This window comes from Panulirus ornatus, chromosome 15, assembly GCF_036320965.1.
Source record: "Panulirus ornatus isolate Po-2019 chromosome 15, ASM3632096v1, whole genome shotgun sequence".
Classification (NCBI taxonomy): domain Eukaryota; kingdom Metazoa; phylum Arthropoda; class Malacostraca; order Decapoda; family Palinuridae; genus Panulirus; species Panulirus ornatus.
Window position 1 is genome coordinate 22,509,343 of NC_092238.1, and position 23,251 is coordinate 22,532,593.

Consider the following 23,251-nt stretch of genomic DNA (forward strand, 5'->3'; position numbering starts at 1 on the left):
AATGGTTTGGTCACATTTGCTTTGTTGCTGTCTCCCATGTTAGCGAGGTAGCGCAAGGAAACAGATGATAGAATGGCCCAACCCACCCACATACACATGTATATACATACACGTCTACACACACAAATATACATACCTATACATCTCAACGTATACATATATGTATATATATATATATATATATATATATATATATATATATATATATATATATATATATATATATATATATATATATATCTTTTTTTCTTTCTTTCAAACTATTCGCCATTTCCCGCATTAGCGAGGTAGCGTTAAGAACAGAGGACTGGGCCTTGAGGGAATACCCTCACCTGGCCCAATTCTCTGTTCCTTCTTTTGGAAAACTAAAAAAAAAACGAGAGGGGAGGATTTCCAGCCCCCCGCTCCCTCCCCTTTTAGTCGCCTTCTACGACACGCAGGGAATACGTGGGAAGTATTCTTTCTCCCCTATCCCCAGGGATAATATATATATATATATATATATATATATATATATATATATATATATATATATATATATATATATATATATATATATACACACACACAGACATATACATATATACACATGTACATAATTTATACTGTCTGCCTTTATTCATTCCCATCGCCACCCCGCCATACATGAAATAACAACCCCCTCCCCCTTCATGTGTGCGAGGTAGTGCTAGGAAAAGACAACAAAGGCCCCATCCATTCACACTCAGTCTCTAGCTATCATGTAATAATGCACCAAAACCACAGCTCCCTTTCCACATGCAAGCCCCACAAAACTTTCCATGGTTTACCCCAGACGCTTCACATGCCCTGGTACAATCCACTGACAGCACGTCGACCCCGATATACCACATCATTCCAATTCACTCTATTCCTTGCATGCCTTTCACCCTCCTGCATGTTCAGGCCCCGATCACTCAAAATCTTTTTCACTCCATCTTTCCACCTCCAATTGGGTCTCCCACTTCTCCTCGTTCCCTCCACCTCTGACACATATATCCTCTTGGTCAATCTTTCCTCACTCATTCTCTCCATATGACCAAACCATTTCAAAACACCCTCCTCTGCTCTCTCAACCACACTCTTTTTATTTCCACAAACTTATACCTCTGTAATTTGAGCACTCACTCTTATCCCCTTTGCCTTTGTACAATGGCACTATGCAAGCATTCCGCCAATCCTCAGGCACCTCACCATGAATCATACATACTTTAAATAACCTTACCAACCTGTCAACAATAGAGTCACCCCCTTTTTTAATAGATTCCACTGCAATACCATCCAAACCCGCTGCTTTGCCGGCTTTCATCTTCTGCAATGCTTTTACTACCTCTTCTCTGTTTACCAAATCATTTTCCCTAACCCTCTCACTTTGCACACCACCTCGACCAAAACACCCTATATCTGCCACTCTATCATCGAACACTTTCAACAAACCTTCAAAATACTCACTCCATCTCCTTCTCACATCACCACTACTTGTTATCCCCTCCCCATTAGCCTGCTTCACTGAAGTTCCCATTGGTTCCCTTGTCTTACGCACTTTATTTACCTCCTTCCAAAACATCTTTTTATTCTCCCTAAGATTTAATGATACTCTCTCACCCCAATTCTCATTTGCCCTCTTTTTCACCTCTTGCACCTTTCTCTTGACCTCCTGCCTCTTACTTTTATACATCTCCCACTCATTTGCATTTCTTCCCTGCAAAAATTGTCCAAATGCCTCTCTTTTCTCTTTCACTAATAATCTTACTTCTTCATCCCACCACTCACTACCCTTTCTAATCAACCCACCTCCCACTCTTCTCATGCCACAAGCATCTTTTGCGCAAGTCATCACTGATTCCCTAAATACATCCCATTCCTCCCCCACTCCCCTTACCTCCTTTGTTCTCACCTTTTTCCATTCTGTACTCAGTCTCTCCTGGTACTTCCTCACACAAGTCTCCTTCCCAAGCTCACTTACTCTCACCACCCTCTTCACCCCAACATTCTCTCTTCTTTTCTGAAAACCCCTACAAATCTTCACCTTCGCCTCCACAAGATAATGATCAGACATCCCTCCAGTTGCACCTCTCAGCACATTAACATCCAAAAGTCTCTCTTTCGCACACCTATCAATTAACGCGTAATCCAATAACGCTCTCTGGCCATCTCTCCTACTTACATACGTATACTTATGTATATCTCGCTTTTTAAACCAGGTATTCCCAATCACCAGTCCTTTTTCAGCACATAAATCTACAAGCTCTTCACCATTTCCATTTACAACACTGAACATCCCATGTATACCAATTATTCCCTCAACTGCCACATTACTCACCTTTGCATTCAAATCACCCATCACTATAACCCGGTCTCGTGCATCAAAACCACTCACACACTCACTCAGCTGCTCCCAAAACACTTGCCTCTCATAATCTTTCTTCTCATGCCCAGGTGCATATGCACCAATAATCACCCATCTCTCTCCATCCATTTTCAGTTTTACCCATATCAATCTAGAATTTACTTTCTTACATTCTATCACATACTCCCACAATTCCTGATTCAGGAGTAGTGCTACTCCTTCCCTTGCTCTTGTCCTCTCACTAACCCCTGACTTTACTCCCAAGACATTCTCAAACCACTCTTCCCCTTTACCCTTGAGCTTCGTTTTACTCAAAGCCAAAACATCCAGGTTCCTTTCCTCAAACATACTACCTATCTCTCCTTTTTTCTCATCTTGGTTACATCTACACACATTTAGACACCCCAATCTGAGCCTTTGCGGAGGATGAGCACTCCCTGCGTGACTCCTTCTTCTGTTTCCCCTTTTAGAAAGTTAAAATACAAGGAGGGGAGGGTTTCTGGCCCCCTGCTCCTGTCCCCTTTAGTCACCTTCTACGACACGTGAGGAATGCGTGGGAAGTATTCTTTCTTCCCTATCCCCAGGGATATTTATATATATACATGTGTATGTGGGTGGGTTGGGCCATTCTTTCGTCTGTTTCCTTGCGCTACCTCGCTAATGTGGGAGACAGCGACAAAGTATGATAATAAAAAGGAATGATAAATGTTTTTCTCAGTAGATCTTAGGTAGGTTTATATATGTTTTTCTCAGTAGGTTTTAGCTAGGTTTATCTATCATTTTCTCAGTGGATCTTAGCTAGGTTTATATATCTCTTTCTCAGTATGTTTTAGGTAGGTTTATGTATATCTTTTTCTCAGTAGATCTTAGCTAGGTATATATATCTTTTTCTCAGTAGATCTTAGTTAGGTTTGTCTATATCTTTTTCTCAGTAGATCTTAGCTAGGTTTATATATCTTCTTAGTAAATCGTAGCTAGGCTTATATATCTTTTTCTCAGTAGATCTTAGCTAGTTATATATATCTTTTTCTCAGTAGATCTTAGCTAGGTTTATATATCTTTTTTCAGTAAATCTTAACTAGGTTTATATCTTTTTCTCATTAGATCTTAGCAAGGTTTATATATCTTTTTCTCAGTAGATCTTAGCTAGGTTTATATATTTTTCTCAGTAGATCGTAGCTAGGTTTATATATCTTCTCAATAAATCTTAGCTGGTTTATATATCCTTATCTCAGTAGATCTTAGCTAGGTTTATATATCTTTTTCTCAGAAGATCTTAGCTAGGTTTATATATATGTTTTCTCAGTAGATCGTAGCTAGGTTTATATATATATTTTTCTCATCATATCTTAGCTAGGTTTATATATCTTTTTCTCAATAGATATTAGCTAGGTTTATGGTGGTAATCGGATGTATTTTCACCAGGCAACCTTGAAAAAGATTCCTGCTACTCGTCTCTCACGCTTGACGGAAGCTCTAGCAAATTATGACCCAATCCTGAACGAATACTTCTTTGATCGACATCCTGGAGTTTTTGCTCAGGTTAGTTGTTGTAATATATTATATTTCTCTGAGTCAACAAGGCAGCAGTAACAATCATAGATCATCATTATACACATATTGTCATAATATTCATCACATTGAATATTATATATGATAATGTTCACCATTATCTGTAGTTTAGCTATCTTGTATTATCATTTTACATGATATTATAAACGTTATTAAAAGTCAAGAGTAGTAGCCATGATTGATGAAAATGATATAATGGACTGGAAATGATGATAATTATATAATGGCCCTTGCTTGTTGATAATGCAGTATCCCCAAACTGTTGAGAACAATATATAGACCCCTAATTGCTGATAACAATGGTATAATGGCCCCAAACTATTGACAGTAATGATGTACTGGCCCTGAATGTACCAGAAATTGTTGATAATGGTGTGTTGGCCATGCAATGTTGTTGATAATGATATGTTGGCCCTTCAGGTTGATAATAATGGTATAGTGGTCATTGGAGTTGATAATGACGATATAATGTCCCTGCAGTGTTCATAATAATGATGTATTGACCCTGTATTGTTCATGATAATGATGTAGTGACTCTGTATTGTACGTGATAATGATGTAGTGACCCTGTATTGTTCATTATAATGATGTAGTGACCCTGTATTGTTCATGATAATGATGTAGTGACACTGTATTGTTCATGATAATGATGTAGTTATCCTATATTGTACATGATGATATAGTGACCCTGTATTGTTCATGATAATGATGTAGTGTCTATCTGTCGGTCTGTCTGCAGTTAAGGCTGGTGTCTTTATATAATGTACTGTTCAGTTGTCTGTCTGTCTGTAGTTAAGGCTGGTGTCTTTATATAATGTACTGTTCAGTTGTCTGTCTGTCTGTAGTTAAGGCTGGTGTCTTTATATAATGTACTGTTCAGTTGTCTGTCTGTCTGTAGTTAAGGCTGGTGTCTTTATATAATGTACTGTTCAGTTGTCTGTCTGTCTGTAGTTAAGGCTGGTGTCTTTATATAATGTACTGTTCAGTTGTCTGTCTGTCTGTAGTTAAGGCTGGTGTCTTTATATAATGTACTGTTCAGTTGTCTGTCTGTCTGTAGTTAAGGCTGGTGTCTTTATATAATGTACTGTTCAGTTGTCTGTCTGTCTGTAGTTAAGGCTGGTGTCTTTATATAATGTACTGTTCAGTTGTCTGTCTGTCTGTAGTTAAGGCTGGTGTCTTTATATAATGTACTGTTCAGTTGTCTGTCTGTCTGTAGTTAAGGCTGGTGTCTTTATATAATGTACTGTTCAGTTGTCTGTCTGTCTGTAGTTAAGGCTGGTGTCTTTATATAATGTACTGTTCAGTTGTCTGTCTGTCTGTAGTTAAGGCTGGTGTCTTTATATAATGTACTGTTCAGTTGTCTGTCTGTCTGTAGTTAAGGCTGGTGTTTTTATATAATGTACTGTTCAGTTGTCTGTCTGTCTGTAGTTAAGGCTGGTGTTTTTATATAATGTACTGTTCAGTTGTCTGTCTGTCTGTAGTTAAGGCTGGTGTCTTTATATAATGTACTGTTCAGTTGTCTGTCTGTCTGTAGTTAAGGCTGGTGTCTTTATATAATGTACTGTTCAGTTGTCTGTCTGTCTGTAGTTAAGGCTGGTGTCTTTATATAATGTACTGTTCAGTTGTCTGTCTGTCTGTAGTTAAGGCTGGTGTCTTTATATAATGTACTGTTCAGTTGTCTGTCTGTCTGTAGTTAAGGCTGGTGTTTTTATATAACCTACTGTTCAGTTTTCTGTCTATCTGTCTGTCTGTCTGCCTGTCTGTAGTTAAGGCTGGTGTCTTTTATAACGTACTGTTTAGTTGTCTCTCTGTCTGTCTGTCTGTCTGTAGTTAAGGCTGGTGTCTTATAACGTACTGTTCTGTCACTGCCTTGTACCCATCTTTTCTGCTTTATGAATTTAGATTTAATACATTAGACTTTATTTTGATTATGTATGGGTTAAGTAGACCGTGTTTTATTACTATAGCCACCTTCCACAAACTATGTCTTTGTCAATTGTAATGATAAGAGATACATGTATCAAATATCTGGATAGCCATCGTAGGAAGTAGTACCAAACATTGGTCTGTCATTGTAGGAAGTAGTACCAAACATTGGTCGGCCATCGTAGGAAGGAGTACCAAACATTGGTCTGCCATTGTAGGAAGTAGTACCAAACATTGGTCTGCCATCGTAGGAAGTAGTGCCAAACATTGGTCTGTTATCATAGTAAGTAGTACCAAACATTGGTCTGCCATCGTAGGAAGTAGTGCCAAACATTGGTCTACCATCGTATCAAGTCGTACCAAACATTGGTATGCCATCATAGGAAGTTGTACCAAAACATTGGTCTACCATCATAGGAAGTAGTACCAAAAATTGGTCTGCCATCATAGGGAGTAGTACCAAACATTGGTCTGCCATTGTAGGAAGTAGTACCAAACATTGTTCTGCCATCATAGGAACTAATACCAAACATTGGTCAGCCATCGTAGGAAGGAGTACCAAACATTGGTGTGCCATCATAGGAAGTAGTGCCAAACATTGGTCTGTCATCGTAGGAAGCAGTACCAAACATTGGTCTGCCATCATAGGAAGTTGTACCAAACATTGGTCTACCATCGTAGGAAGTAGTACCAAACATTGTTCTACCATAATAGGAAGCAATTCCAAACATTGGTCTGCCATCATAGGAAGCAGTACCAAACATTGGTCTGCCATAATAGGAAGCAGTACCAAACATTGGTCTGCCATCATAGAAAGTAGTGCCAAACATTGGTCTGCCATCGTAGGAAGTAGTACTAAACATTGGTCTGCCATCATAGGAAGTAGTGCCAAACATTGGTCTGCCATCGTAGGAAGTAGTACCAGGCATTGGTCTGCCATCGTAGGAAATAGAACCAAACATTGTTCTGCCATCATAGGAAGTAGTACCAAACACTGATATGCCATCATAGGAAGTAGTACCAAACATTGGTCTGTTATCATAGGAAGTAGTACCAAACATTGGTCTGCCATCATAGGAAGTAGTACCACTTATTGGTCTGTCATTGAAAGAATTAGTACCAAACATTGGTCTGCCATCGTAGGAAGTAGTACTAAACATTGTTATGCCATCATAGGAAGTAGTACCAAACATTGGTCTGCCATCATAGGAAGTAGTACCAAACATTGGTCTGTCATTGTAGGAAGTAGTACCAAACATTGGTGTGCCATCGTAGGAAGTAGTACCAAACATTGGTCTGCCATCATAGGAAGTAGTACCAAACACTGATATGCCATCATAGGAAGTAGTACCAAACATTGGTCTGTCACTATAGGAAGTAGTACCAAACATTGGTGTGCCATCATAGGAAGTAGTACCAAACATTGGTCTGTCACCATAGGAAGTAGTACCAAACATTGGTCTGCCATCGTAGGAAGTAGTACCAAACATTGTTCTGCCATCATAGGAAGTAGTACCAAACATAGGTCTGCCATCGTAGGAAGTAGTGCCAAACATTGTTCTGCCATCATAGGAAGTAGTACCAAACATTGTTCTGCCATCATAGGAAGTAGTACCAAACATTGGTCTGCCATCGTAGGAAGTAGTACCAAACATTGGTCTGCCATCGTAGGAAGTAGTACTAAACATTGTTCTGCCATCATAGGAAGTAGTACCAAACACTGATATGCCATCATAGGAAGTAGTACCAAACATTGGTCTGCCATCATAGGAAGTAGTACCAAATATTGGTCTGCCATCAGAGGAAGCAGTACCAAACATTGTTCTGCCATCATAGGAAGTAGTACCAAACATTGGTCTGCCATCGTAGGAAGTAGTACCAAACATTGGTCTGTCATTGAAAGAATTAGTACCAAACATTGGTCTGCCATCGTAGGAAGTAGTACTAAACATTGGTCTGCCATCATAGGAAGTAGTACCAAACATTGGTCTGTCATCGTAGGAAGTAGTACCAAACATTGGTCTGCCATCGTAGGAAGTAGTACTAAACATTGTTCTGCCATCATAGGAAGTAGTACCAAACACTGATATGCCATCATAGGAAGTAGTACGAAACATTGTTCTGCCATCATAGGAAGTAGTACCAAACATTGGTCTGCCATCATAGGAAGTAGTACCAAACATTGGTCTGCCATCATAGGAAGTAGTACCAAACATTGGTCTGCCATCATAGGAAGTAGTACCAAACATTGGTCTGCCATCATAGGAAGCAGTGCCAAACATTGTTCTGCCATCATAGGAAGTAGTACCAAACATTGCTCTGCCATCGTAGGAAGTAGTACCAAACATTGGTCTGTCATTGTAGGAAGCAGTACCAAACATTGGTCTGCCATCGTAGGAAGTAGTACCAAACATTGTTCTGCCATCATAGGAAGTAGTACCAAACATAGGTCTGCCATCGTAGGAAGTAGTGCCAAACATTGGTCTGCCATCATAGGAAGTAGTACCAAACATTGTTCTGCCATCATAGGAAGTAGTACCAAACATTGGTCTGCCATCATAGGAAGTAGTACCAAACATTGGTCTGCCATCGTAGGAAGTAGTACCAAACATAGGTCTGCCATCGTAGGAAGTAGTGCCAAACATTGTTCTGCCATCATAGGAAGTAGTACCAAACATTGGTCTGCCATCGTAGGAAGTAGTACCAAACATTGGTCTGCCATCATAGGAAGTAGTACCAAACATTGGTCTGCCATCATAGGAAGTAGTACCAAACATTGGTCTGCCATCATAGGAAGTAGTACCAAACATTGGTCTGCCATCGTAGGAAGTAGTACCAAACATTGGTCTGCCATCATAGGAAGTAGTACCAAACATTGGTCTGCCATCATAGGAAGTAGTACCAAACATTGGTCTGCCATCATATAAGTAGTACCAAACATTGGTGTGCCATCATAGGAAGTAGTACCAAACATTGGTCTGCCATCATAGGAAGTAGTACCAAACACTAGTCTGCCATCGTAGGAAGTAGTACCAAACATTGGTCTGTCATTGTAGGAAGCAGTACCAAACATTGGTCTGCCATCGTAGGAAGTAGTACCAAACATTGGTCTGCCATCATAGGAAGTAGTACCAAACATTGGTCTGTCATTGTAGGAAGTAGTACCAAACATTGGTCTGCCATCGTAGGAAGTAGTACTAAAAATTGGTCTGCCATCATAGGAAGTAGTACCAAACATTGGTCTGTCATTGTAGAAAGTAGTACCAAACATTGGTCTGCCATCGTAGGAAGTAGTACCAAAAATTGGTCTGCCATCATAGGAAGTAGTACCAAACATTGGTCTGTCATTGTAGGAAGCAGTACCAAACATTGGTCTGCCAATGTAAGAAGTTGGATGATGGATTTACCTTCCATCTTCAGTTGCCCAGTTATAGCCTTTTGGTTTTAGTCACTTTGTTGAGTCTTTACCTATGAACTGTCGGAACGTTTATTTCGACAATAGGTATTATTGATTAAAGGAAAAACTAGCCATAATCAAAGCTTCACAAGCATTCCTTCATGGCTATCACACAACATGCCGCATCTTTGCATTTCGTTATCTTTTTTATATACATAATTTCTTTTAGATTTGTAAATTATAAATACGGTTGATCTGCATGAAGTTTTGATTATAGTCGAAACTATATTCTTAACTATTACAAATTATTACAAATTTGAGAGAATGTTTAGCCACTGGTGTTCTTATTGTCATTATGGATATAAAATGGTAAGAATATAAGATCATTTTCCTCACACAGGTGCTGAATTATTATCGTACTGGGAAACTCCACTACCCAACAGATGTGTGTGGTCCACTGTTTGAAGAGGAACTGGAGTACTGGGGACTTGATTCCAACCAAGTAGAACCCTGTTGCTGGATGACATACACTGCGGTAGGTCCCATCACTTATACAGAAGTTGTTGGTTGACATATACTGCAGTAGTTCCCATTATTTATACTGAAGTTGGATGACATATACTACAGCAGGTCCCATCACTTTTCCTGAAGTTGTTGGATGTCATATACTGCAGCAGGTCCCATCCTTATACTGAAGTTGTTGGATGACATATACTGCAATAGGTCCTATCTCTTCCTGAAGTTGTTGGATGACATACTGCTGCAGGTCCCATCACTTATACTGAAGTTGTTGGATGACATATACTGCAGCAGGTCCTGTCACTTCCTGAAGTAGTTGGATGACATATATTGCTGTAGGTCCCATCACTTATACTGAAGTTGTTGGATGACATATATTGCAGCAGATCCCATCACCTATACTGAAGTTGTTGGATGACATATACCGCTGTAGGTCCCATCACTTCCTGAAGTTGTTGCATGAAATATACTGCAGTAGGTCCCATCACTTTTCCTGAAGTTGTTTGATGACATAACTGCAGCAGGTCCCATCACTTATCATGAAGTTGTTGGATGACATATACTGCTGTAGGTCCCATCACTTCCTTAAGTTGTTGCATGAAATATACTGCAGTAGGTCCCATCACTTTTCCTGAAGTTGTTGGATGACGTATACTGCAGCAGGTCCCATCACTTATCATGAAGTTGTTGGATGACATATACTGCAGTAGGTCCCATCACATTTCTTGAAGTTGTTGGATGACATATACTGCAGCAGGTCCCATCGTTTATACTGAAGTTGTTGGATGACATATACTGCAGTAGGTCCCATCACTTCCTGAAGTTGTTGGATGAAATATACTGCAGTAGGTCCCATTACTTTTCCTGAAGTTGTTGGATGAAATATACTGCAGTAGGTCCCATCATTTATACTGAAGTTGTTGGATGACATATACTGCAGTAGGTCCCATTCTTTTCCTGAAGTTATTGGATGAAATATACTGCAGTAGGTCCCATCACTTTTTCTGAAGTTGTTGGATGAAATAATACTGCAGCAGGTCCCATCACTTTTTCTGAAGTTGTTGGATGAAATATACTGCAGTAGGTCCCATCACTTTTTCTGAAGTTGTTGGATGACATATACTGCAGCAGGTCCCTTCACTTATACTGAAGTTGTTGGAAGACATATACTGCAGCAGGTCCTATCATTTATACTGGTTGTTGGATGTCATATTCTGCAGCAGGGCCCCTCACTTCTACTGAAGTTGTTGGAAGACATATACTGCAGTAGGTCTCATGATTTATCCAGAAGTTGTTGGATGACATATACTGCAGCAGGTCCCTTCACTTCTACTGAAGTTGTTGGAAGACATATACTGCAGCAGGTCCCATCATTTATACTGGTTGTTGGATGTCATATCCTGCAGCAGGTCCCTTCACTTCTACTGAAGTTGTTGGAAGACATATACTGCAGTAGGTCCCATAATTTATCCAGAAGTTGTTGGATGACGTATACTGCAGTAGGTCCCATCATTTATAATGAAGTTGTTGGAAGACATATATTGCAGTAGGTCCCATGATTTGTCCAGAAGATGCTGGATGACATATACTGCAGTAGGTCCCATCACTTTTCCTGAAGTTGTTGGATGACATATACTGCAGTAGGACCCATCATTTATACTGATGTTGTTGGAGTACATATGCTGTGGTAGGTTCCTAATATTTACACTGAACATTCCATAGTATATTAGGGTTATTACTTTACAGTACTAAGTGATTACAGCTGAGAATTTCTTATTTTGTGTGTGATGTTTCGTTGCATTTATTGTAATGTTTTTGTTTACTTCTTATAAACATTTTTGCTTACTGATTACAAACAGTTTTTTATGGGCTATAAACATTTGTTGAAAATATCCTTACAGTAATCTCATGGCTGAGTTGAAAACAATCCTTTATCATAAAGTTGTGTATCCTGTGGTGCATTTTAACAGACAGGTTTTTCGTTTCCTCCAAATATCATAAATACTCTCCCTTGTCTCTTTTTTTCTTTTTAGTAACCTTTGTATATTTCAGTTAAGGCCCGGCCTTGATGTGGACATTTGTCCATGGCTAGGGCTGCCAATGTAAAAAGAAATATAATTATCATTATCTATGGAAAACATGTGTAAGAGGGTAAGGTAGTTAAACTCTTTACATATATCATTTACCCATATTACGAAATACTTGATTTTTCTTTCTCGGGGTTTCTTTATTTTTTTATTTTTTCTTATACTTAATTGCTGTCTCCCACATTAGCGAGGTAGCACAAGGAAACAGACAAAAGAATGGCCCAACTCACCCACATACACATGTATATACATAAATGCCCGCATACACACATATACATATCTATGCATTTCAACGTATACATACATATACATACACAGACTTATACATGTATACTCTTATACATATTCATACTTCCTGCCTTCATCTATTCTGTCGCCACCCCACCACACATGAAATAGTCTCTCTCTCTCTCTCTCTCTCTCTCTCTCTCTCTCTCTCTCTCTCTCTCTCTAGTTGTCATGTATAATGCACTGAAACCACAGCTCCCTCCCCCTCCCTCCCACCATCCCCCTCTTCCCTCATGTGTGCGAGGTAGCTCTAGGAAAAGACAACAAAGGCCCTATTCGTTCACACTCAGTCTCTAGCTGTCATGCAATAATGCCCAAAACCACAGCTCCCTTTCCACATCCAGGCCCCACAGAACTTTCCATGGTTTACCCCAGACGCTTCACATGCCCTGATTCAATCCACTGACAGCATGTCAACCCCGGTATACCACATCGATCCAATTCACTCTATTCCTTGCCCTCCTTTCACCCTCCTGCATGTTCAGGCCCCGATCACACAAAATCTTTTTCACTCCATCTTTCCACCTCCAATTTGGTCTCCCACTTCTCCTCGTTCCCTCCACCTCCGACACATATATCCTCTTGGTCAATCTTTCTTCACTCATTCTCTCCATGTGCCCAAACCATTTCAAAACACCCTCTTCTGCTCTCTCAACCACGCTCTTTTTATTTCCACACATCTCTCTTACCCTTACATTACTTACTCGATCAAACCACCTCACACCACACATTGTCCTCAAACATCTCATTTCCAGCACATCCACCCTCCTGCACACAACTCTATCCATAGCCCATGCCTCGCAACCATACAACATTGTTGGAACCACTATTCCTTCAAACATACCCATTTTTGCTTTCCGAGATAATGTTCTCGACTTCCACACATTCTTCAAGGCTCCCAGGATTTTCGCCCCCTCCCCCACCCTATGATTCACTTCTGCTTCCATGGTTCCATCCGCTGCCAGATCCACTCCCAGATATCTAAAACACTTTACTTCCTCCAGTTTTTCTCCATTCAAACTTACCTCCAAATTGACTTGACCCTCAACCCTACTGTACCTAATAACCTTGCTCTTATTCACATTTACTCTTAACTTTCTTCTTTCACACACTTTACCAAACTCAGTCACCAGCTTCTACAGTTTCTCACATGAATCAGCCACCAGCACTGTATCATCAGCGAACAACAACTGACTCACTTCCCAAGCTCTCTCATCCACAACAGACTGCATACTTGCCCCTCTTTCCAAAACTCTTGCATTCACCTCCCTAACAACCCCATCCATAAACAAATTAAAGAACCATGGAGACATCACACACCCCTGCCGCAAACCTACATTCACTGAGAACCAATCACTTTCCTCTCTTCCTACACGTACACATGCCTTACATCCTCGATAAAAACTTTTCACTGCTTCTAACAACTTGCCTCCCACACCATATATTCTTAATACCTTCCACAGAGCATCTCTATCAACTCTATCATATGCCTTCTCCAGATCCATGAATGCTACATACAAATCCATTTGCTTTTCTAAGTATTTCTCACATACATTCTTCAAAGCAAACACCTGATCCACACATCCTCTACCACTTCTGAAACCACACTGCTCCTCCCCAGTCTGACACTCTGTACATGCCTTCACCCTCTCAATCAATACCCTCCCATATAATTTACCAGGAATACTCAACAAACTTATACCTCTGTAATTTGAGCACTCACTCTTATCCCCTTTGCCTTTGTACAATGGCATTATGCACGCATTCCGCCAATCCTCAGGCACCTCACCATGAGTCATACATACATTAGATAACCTTACCAACCAGTCAACAATACAGTCACCCCCTTTTTTAATAAATTCCACTGCAATACCATCCAAACTTGCTACCTTGCCGGCTTTCATCTTCCGCAAAGCTTTTACTACCTCTTCTCTGTTTACCAAATCATTTTCCCTAACCCTCTCACTTTGCACACCACCTCGACCAAAACACCCTATATCTGCCACTCTATCATCAAACACATTCAACAAACCTTCAAAATACTCACTCCATCTTCTCACATCACCACTACTTGTTAACACCTCCCCATTTGCGCCCTTCACTGAAGTTCCCATTTGCTCCCTTGTCTTACGCACTTTATTTACCTCCTTCCAGAACATCTTTTTATTCTCCCTAAAATTTAATGATACCCTCTCACCCCAACTCTCATTTGCCCTCTTTTTCACCTCTTGCACCTTTCTCTTGACCTCCTGTCTCTTTCTTTTATACATCTCCCACTCAATTGCAATTTTTCCCTGCAAAAATCGTCCAAATGCCTCTCTCTTCTCTTTCACTAATAATCTTACTTCTTCATCCCACCACTCACTACCCTTTCTAATCAACCCACCTCCAACTCTCCTCATGCCACAAGCATCTTTTGCGCAATCCATCACTGATTCCCTAAATACAACCCATTCCTCCCCAACTCCCCTTACTTCCATTGTTCTCACCTTTTTCATTCTGTACTCAGTCTCTCCTGGTACTTCTTCACACAAGTCTCCTTCCCAAGCTCACTTACTCTCACCACCCTCTTCACCCCAACATTCACTCTTCTTTTCTGAAAACCCATACAAATCTTCACCTTAGCCTCCACAAGATATATATATATATATCTTTTCTTTCTTTCAAACTATTCGCCATTTCCCGCATTATATATATATATATATATATATATATATATATATATATATATATATATATATATATATGTATGAGAAGAAAGTTAAGAGTAAATGTGAATAAGAGCAAGGTTATTAGGTACAGTAGGGTTTAGGGTCAAGTCAATTGGGAGGTAAGTTTGAATGGAGAAAAACTGGAGGAAGTAAAGTGTTTTAGATATCTGGGAGTGGATCTGGCAGCGGATGGAACCATGGAAGCGGAAGTGAATCATAGGGTGGGGGAGGGGGCAAAAATCCTGGGAGCCTTGAAGAATGTGTGGAAGTCGAGAACATTATCTCGGGAAGCAAAAATGGGTATGTTTGAAGGAATAGTGGTTCCAACAATGTTGTATGGTTGCGAGGCTTGGGCTATGGATAGAGTTGTGTGCAGGAGGGTGGATGTGCTGGAAATGAGATGTTTGAGGACAATGTGTGGTGTGAGGTGGTTTGATCGAGTAAGTAACGTAAGGGTAAGAGAGATGTGTGGAAATAAAAAGAGCGTGGTTGAGAGAGCAGAAGAGGGTGTTTTGAAATGGTTTAGGCACATGGAGAGAATGAGTGAGGAAAGATTGACCAAGAGGATATATGTGTTGGAGTTGGAGGGAACGAGGAGAAGTGGGAGACCAAATTGGAGGTGGAAAGATGGAGTGAAAAAGATTTTGTTTGATCGGGGCCTGAACATGCAGGAGGGTGAAAGGAGGGAAACGAATAGAGTGAATTGGATCGATGTGGTATACAGGGGTTGACGTGCTGTCAGTGGATTGAATCAGGGCATGTGAAGCGTCTGGGGTAAACCATGGAAAGCTGTGTAGGTATGTATATTTGCATGTGTGGACGTGTATGTATATACATGTGTATGGGGGTGGGTTTGGCCATTTCTTTCGTCTGTTTCCTTGCGCTACCTCGCAAACGCGGGAGACAGCGACAAAGCAAAAAAGAAAAAGAAAAAATATATATATATATATTTTGCTTTATCACTGTCTCCCGCGTTAGCGAGGTAGCGCAAGGAAACAAACGAAAGAATGGCCCAACCCGCCCACATACACATCTATATACATACATGTCCACACACGCACAATATACATACCTATACATCTCAATGTACACATATATATATACACACACAAACATATACATATATACACATGTACATAATTCATACTATCTGCCTTTATTTGTTCTCATCGCCACCTCGCCACACATGGAATAACAACCCCCTCCCCCCTCATGTGTGCGAGGTAGCGCTAGGAAAAACACCAAAGGCCCCATTCGTTCACACTCAGTCTCTAGCTGTCATGTAATAATGCACCGAAACCACAGCTCCCTTTCCACATCCAGGCCCCACACACTTTGCATGGTTTACCCCAGACGCTTCACATGCCCTAGTTCAATCCATTGACAGGACGTCGACCCCGGTATACCACATCGTTCCAATTCACTCTATTCCTTGCACGCCTTTCACCCTCCTGCATGTTCAGGCCCCTATCACTCAAAATCTTTTTCAAATCTTTTTCACTCCATCTTTCCACCTCCAATTTGATCTCCCACTCCTCCTCGTTCCCTCCACCTCTGACACATATATCCTCTTGGTCAATCTTTCCCCACTCATTCTCTCCATGTGACCAAACCATTTCAAAACACCCTCTTCTGCTCTCTCAACCACACTCTTTTTATTTCCACACATCTCTCTCACCCTTACATTACTTACCCGATCAAACCAACTCACACCACATATTGTCCTCAAACATCTCATTTCCAGCACATCCACCCTCCTGCGCACAACTCTATCCATAGCCCACGCCTCGCAACCATACAACATTGTTGGAACCACTATTCCTTCAAACATACCATTTTTGCTTTCCGAGATAATGTTCTCGACTTCCAAACATGATTCACTTCCACTTCCATGGTTCCATCCGCTGCCAGATCCACTCCCAGATATCTAAAACACTTCACTTCCTCCAGCTTTTCTCCATTCAAACTTACCTCCCAATTGACTTGACCCTCAACCCTACTGTACCTAATAACCTTGCTCTTATTCACATTTAATCTTAACTTTCTTCTTTCACACACTATACCAAACTCAGTCACCAGCTTCTGCAGTTTCTTACAATAATCAGCCACCAGCGCTGTATCATCAGCAAACAACAACTGACTCACTTCCCAAGCTCTTTCATCCACAACAGACTTCATACTTGCCCCTCTTTTCAAAACTCTTGCATTCACCTCTCTAACAACCCCATCCATAAACAAATTAAACAACGTTGGAGACATCACACACCCCTGCCGCAAACCTACATTCACTGAGAACCAATCACTTTCCTCTCTTCCTACACGTACACATGCCTTACATCCTTGATAAAAACTTTTCACTGCTTCTAACAACTTGCCTCCCACACCATATATTCTTAATACCTTCCACAGAGCATCTCTATCAACTCTATCATATGCCTTCTCCAGATCCATAAATGCTACATACAAATCCATTTGTTTTTCTAAGTATTTCTCGCATACATTCTTCAAAGCAAACACCTGATCCACACATCCTCTACCACTTCTGAAACCACACTGCTCTTCCCCAATCTGATGCTCTGTACATGCCTTCACCCTCTCAGTCAATACCCTCCCATATAATTTACCAGGAATACTCAACAAACTTATACCTCTGTAATTTGAGCACTCACTCTTATCCCTTTTGCCTTTGTAGAATGGCACTATGCAAGCATTCCGCCAATCCTCAGGCACCTCACCATGAATCATACATACATTAAATAACCTTACCAACCAGTCAACAATACAGTCACCCCCTTTTTTAATAAATTCCACTGCAATGCCATCCAAACCTGCTGCTTTTCCGGCTTTCATCTTCTGTAAAGCTTTTACTACCTCTTCTCTATTTATATGTATATATATATATATATATATATATATATATATATATATATATATATATGAAAGAGAAGAGAGAGGCATTTGGACGATTTTTGCTGGGAAAAAATGCAATTGAGTGGGAGATGTATAAAAGAAAGAGACAGGAGGTCAAGAGAAAGGTGCAAGAGGTGAAAAAAAGGGCAAATGAGAGTTGGGGTGAGAGAGTATCATTAAATTTTAGGGAGAATAAAAAGATGTTCTGGAAGGAGGTAAATAAAGTGCGTAAGACAAGGGAGCAAATGGGAACTTCAGTGAAGGGCGCAAATGGGGAGGTGATAACAAGTAGTGGTGATGTGAGGAGATGGAGTGAGTATTTTGAAGGTTTGTTGAATGTGTTTGATGATAGAGTGGCAGATATAGGGTGTTTTGGTCGAGGTGGTGTGCAAAGTGAGAGGGTTAGGGAAAATGATTTGGTAAAAAGAGAAGAGGTAGTGAAAGCTTTGCGGAAGATGAAAGCCAGCAAGGCAGCAGGTTTGGATGGTATTGCAGTGGAATTTATTAAAATAGGGGGTGACTGTATTGTTGACTGGTTGGTAAGGTTATTTAATGTATGTATGACTCATGGTGAGGTGCCTGAGGATTGGCGGAATGCGTGCATAGTGCCATTGTACAAAGGCAAAGGGGATAAGAGTGAGTGCTCAAATTACAGAGGTATAAGTTTGTTGAGTATTCCTGGTAAATTATATGGGAGGGTATTGATTGAGAGGGTGAAGGCATGTACAGAGCATCAGACTGGGGAAGAGCAGTGTGGTTTCAGAAGTGGTAGAGGATGTGTAGATCAGGTGTTTGCTTTGAAGAATGTATGTGAGAAATACTTAGAAAAGCAAATGGATTTGTATGTAGCATTTATGGATCTGGAGAAGGCATATGAATCTGGAGAAGGCATATGATAGAGTTGATAGAGATGCTCTGTGGAAGGTATTAAGAATATATGGTGTGGGAGGCAAGTTGTTAGAAGCAGTGAAAAGTTTTTATCGAGGATGTAAGGCATGTGTACGTGTAGGAAGAGAGGAAAGTGATTGGTTCTCAGTGAATGTAGGTTTGCGGCAGGGGTGTGTGATGTCTCCATGGTTGTTTGATTTGTTTATGGATGGGGTTGTTAGGGAGGTAAATGCAAGAGTTTTGGAAAGAGGGGCAAGTATGAAGTCAGTTGGGGATGAGAGAGCTTGGGAAGTGAGTCAGTTGTTGTTCGCTGATGATACAGCGCTGGTGGCTGATTCATGTGAGAAACTGCAGAAGCTGGTGACTGAGTTTGGTAAAGTGTGTGGAAGAAGAAAGTTAAGAGTAAATGTGAATAAGAGCAAGGTTATTAGGTACAGTAGGGTTGAGGGTCAAGTCAATTGGGAGGTGAGTTTGAATGGAGAAAAACTGGAGGAAGTGAAGTGTTTTAGATATCTGGGAGTGGATCTGGCAGCGGATGGAACCAGGGAAGCGGAAGTGGATCATAGGGTGGGGGAGGGGGCGAAAATTCTGGGGGCCTTGAAGAATGTGTGGAAGTCGAGAACATTATCTCGGAAAGCAAAAATGGGTATGTTTGAAGGAATAGTGGTTCCAACAATGTTGTATGGTTGCGAGGCGTGGGCTATGGATAGAGTTGTGCGCAGGAGGATGGATGTGCTGGAAATGAGATGTTTGAGGACAATGTGTGGTGTGAGGTGGTTTGATCGAGTGAGTAACGTAAGGGTAAGAGAGATGTGTGGAAATAAAAAGAGCATGGTTGAGAGAGCAGAAGAGGGTGTTTTGAAGTGGTTTGGGCACATGGAGAGAATGAGTGAGGAAAGATTGACCAAGAGGATATATGTGTCGGAGGTGGAGGGAACGAGGAGAAGAGGGAGACCAAATTGGAGGTGGAAAGATGAAGTGAAAAAGATTTTGTGTGATCGGGGGCTGAACATGCAGGAGGGTGAAAGGAGGGCAAGGAATAGAGTGAATTGGAGCGATGTGGTATACCGGGGTTGACGTGCTGTCAGTGGATTGAATCAGGGCATGTGAAGCGTCTGGGGTAAACCATGGAAAGCTGTGTAGGTATGTATATTTGCGTGTGTGGACGTATGTATATACATGTGTATGGGGGGGGGGGTTGGGCCATTTCTTTCGTCTGTTTCATTGCGCTACCTCGCAAACGCCGGAGACAGCAACAAAGTATAATAAAAAAATAAAAAAAAATATATATATATAAACAAGGAAAGGTATTTATGACCGTGCGATGTATAAGGGTTAGCAGAAGGTGCAAGGGTGAAAAAAAGGACAAATGAGAGTTGGGGTCAGAGAGTATCATTAAACTTTAGAATATAAATGTGTTTTGGAAGGAGGTATATAGTATGTGCAAGATAAGAGAACAAATGGGAACATCAGTGAAGGGGGCAAGGGGCAAGTAATAACAGGTAGTAATAAATTAAGGAGTTGGAATGAATATTTTGAAGGTTTCTTGAATTTGTTCGATGATAGAGTGGCGGATGTAGGATGTTTTGGTCAAGGTGGCATGTGAAGTGAGAGTCAGGGGGAATGGTTTGATGAAGAGTGGAGAGGTGCTGAAAGCCTTGCAGAAGATGGAATCCAGCAAGCAGTGGGTTTGGATCATATTGCAGTTGAATTTATTAAGATAGGAGGTGACTGTATTGTTGATTGGGTGGTAAGGATATTCAGTGTATGTATGGATTATGGTGAAGTGAATGAGGATTGGGGGAATGCATGTATAGTGCCATTGTACAAAAACAAAGGGGATAAAGGTGACTTTCAGACTACAGAGCCATAGGTTTCTTGAGTATTCCTGGAAAATTGTATGGGAGGGTATTGATTAAAAGGGTGAAGGCATGTACAGAGCATCAGATTGGGAAAGAGCATTGTGGTGTCCGAAGTGGTAGAGGATGTGTGGATCAGGTGTTTGCCTTGAAGAATTATGTGAGAAATACTTAGAAAAACAGATGGATTTGTATGTAGCACTTATGGATCTGGAGAAGGCATATGGTACGGTTGATAAGGATGCTTTGTGCAAGGTACAAAATGTCATTTTGAATTTAAAACTGATGAAGAATATGTAGACAAAATTTTCTGTTGCATAATAATCTTGATATGTTTTACCTCAGATTTTTGCATGATAATCTTAGTATATTTTACCTCAGACTATTGCATGATAATCTAAGCATTTTTTATATCAGGCTTTTGCATGATGAATGTAGTATATTCTATTTCAGACTATAGCATGATAATCTGGAAATATTTCATATTAAACTGTTGCATGATAATATCTTACCTCAGACTATTGCCTGATAATCTTGGTATATCTTACTTATAAATCATACTTAACTGCCATCTCCCGAGTTAGCAAAGAAGCGTAAGGAAACAGATGAAGAATGGCCCAACCCACCAACATACACATGCATATACATAAATGTCCACATACGCACATATACATACATATACATTTCAGTGTATACATACATATACATACACAGACATATACATATATACACATGTACATATCCATACTTGCCGCTTTCATCCATTCCCATCACCACCCCACCACACACGAAATAGCACCCCCCCAAACAAGGTAGTGCCAAGAACAGACAAAAGAAGCCACATTTAATCACACTCAGTCTCTAGCTGTCAGGTGTAATGTACCGAAACCACAGCTCCCTTTCCACATCCAGGCCCCACAGACCTTTCCATGCTTTACCCCAGACACTTCGCATGCCCTGGTTCAATCCATTGACAGCACGTCAACCCCAATATACCACATTGTTCCAATTCACTCTATTCCATGCACACCTTTCACCCTCTTCCCTCTTACCTCAGACTGTTCCATGATAATCTGGGTTTATTTTTTATCAGACTATAGCATGATAATCATAGGATATTTTGCTTTGGACTGTATGTTTTACCTCAGACTTTTGCATGATAATCTGGGTGTATTTCATATCAGAAAATTACATGATAAACATGGTATATTTTACGTGAGACTATATTGCATGATAATCTGAGTACGTTTTACCTCAGACTGTTGCACGATAATCTGAGTATAATTTACCTCAGACTATTGCATCTTAATCTGAGTATAATTTACCTCAGACTATTGCATGGTAATCCCAATTTACCTCCGACTGTTGCTTGATAATCTGATTGTGTTTTACCTCATACTATTGCATGATAGTCTTGATATATTTTACTTCAGACTTTTGAATGATAACCTTTGTATATTTTACCTTAGTCTGTTGCATGATGATCTTGGTATATTTTACTTCAGACTATTGCATGGTAATCTGGATAAATTTTACATCAGACTATTGCATGATAATCTTGGTATTTTTTGCCTCAAAGTGTTGACATAGGCATTGGAATTTGATTAAAAGATTTGTTTCACTGATTTAGTATTCCTGCTACAGCATCGAGATACTCAAGAAACTTTGGCTGTGCTGGACCGCCTTGATCTGGATACAGACAAGCCCAGTGAGGAGGAAGTTGCCAGGAAGTTTGGGTTTGAAGATGATTACTTCTCAGGAAACCTTTCGTGGTGGCAGAAGACAAAACCAAAATTATGGTCCCTCTTTGATGAACCATACTCCTCTCAGGCTGCTAAGGTAAACGACTGTGACATTAATGGCACAACAGAGCATCATATTATTGCATCTTTAATGTGACGGGAATATGAGCAGGATGAGTGGAAAAGGGACAAGTTTATGAAATGTTTGGTGAAAATTATGCGGATGTATTTTGGAGTTAGAATTTTGAGAGAAAAATTGTTTAATAAAAATGTTGGAATTAATGAAAGGAAGAATTTTTTTTAGTATTTGTAGTAGAAATAAAATTTAAGGCAGGTGATGTAATCAGCAGACCTGTTATGGATAAGACTGAAACAGATGTCATGTTGTTGTTTAGTAAGGTATCACTGGGATAGGAAGTGAAATAAGGCCATTGAATAGGTTATTAAGAAATTCTTGTTATGAAAGTTTGGCTGGTTAGTTGATTACTTAGGCTTTAGGCTTATCAAATGACAGAGTCATTGAAAAACAGATTTTAAGGGTAATTCTAAGACCACATTCACTCTCAGTATGTATATGGCCTGTTGTCATTAAAGAAAATTCAAAAGATGCAGTGTTGGGTTACTGATGTAGAGCCAAGAAAGTTCTGAAGATGTATAATCTATGTGACTGATGTAAATCAGAAAGGCTGAGAAATAAGAAAATATTATTTTGTAAGTGTGGAAATTCATCCCTGGGGATAGGGGATTAAGAATACTTCCCACGTATTCCCTGCGTGTCGTAGAAGGCGACTAAAAGGGGAGGGAGCGGGGGGCTGGAAATCCTCCCCTCTCGTTTTTTTTTTTTTTCTTTTTTTCTTTTTTTTCCAAAAGAAGGAACAGAGAATTGGGCCAGGTGAGGGTATTCCCTCAAAGGCCCAGTCCTCTGTTCTTAATGCTACCTCGCTAACGCGGGAAATGGCGAATAGTTTAAAAAAAAAAAAAGAA

General features: G+C 40.3%; 1 protein-coding gene across 1 annotated transcript in view; it reads left to right on the plus strand.

Moving 5' to 3' along the window:
* Nucleotides 1-23,030, plus strand: part of LOC139753600 (potassium voltage-gated channel protein Shaw-like) — a 47,803-nt gene extending 24,773 nt beyond the window's left edge. The window contains exons 2-4 of the mRNA XM_071670222.1: nt 3,794-3,910; nt 9,664-9,798; nt 22,170-23,030. Of these exons, the coding sequence (XP_071526323.1) occupies nt 3,794-3,910; nt 9,664-9,798; nt 22,170-22,424 (507 nt within the window). The 3' untranslated portion in view covers nt 22,425-23,030. The remainder of the gene's footprint in view (nt 1-3,793; nt 3,911-9,663; nt 9,799-22,169) is intronic.
* The last annotated feature ends 221 nt before the right edge of the window (nt 23,031-23,251 follow it).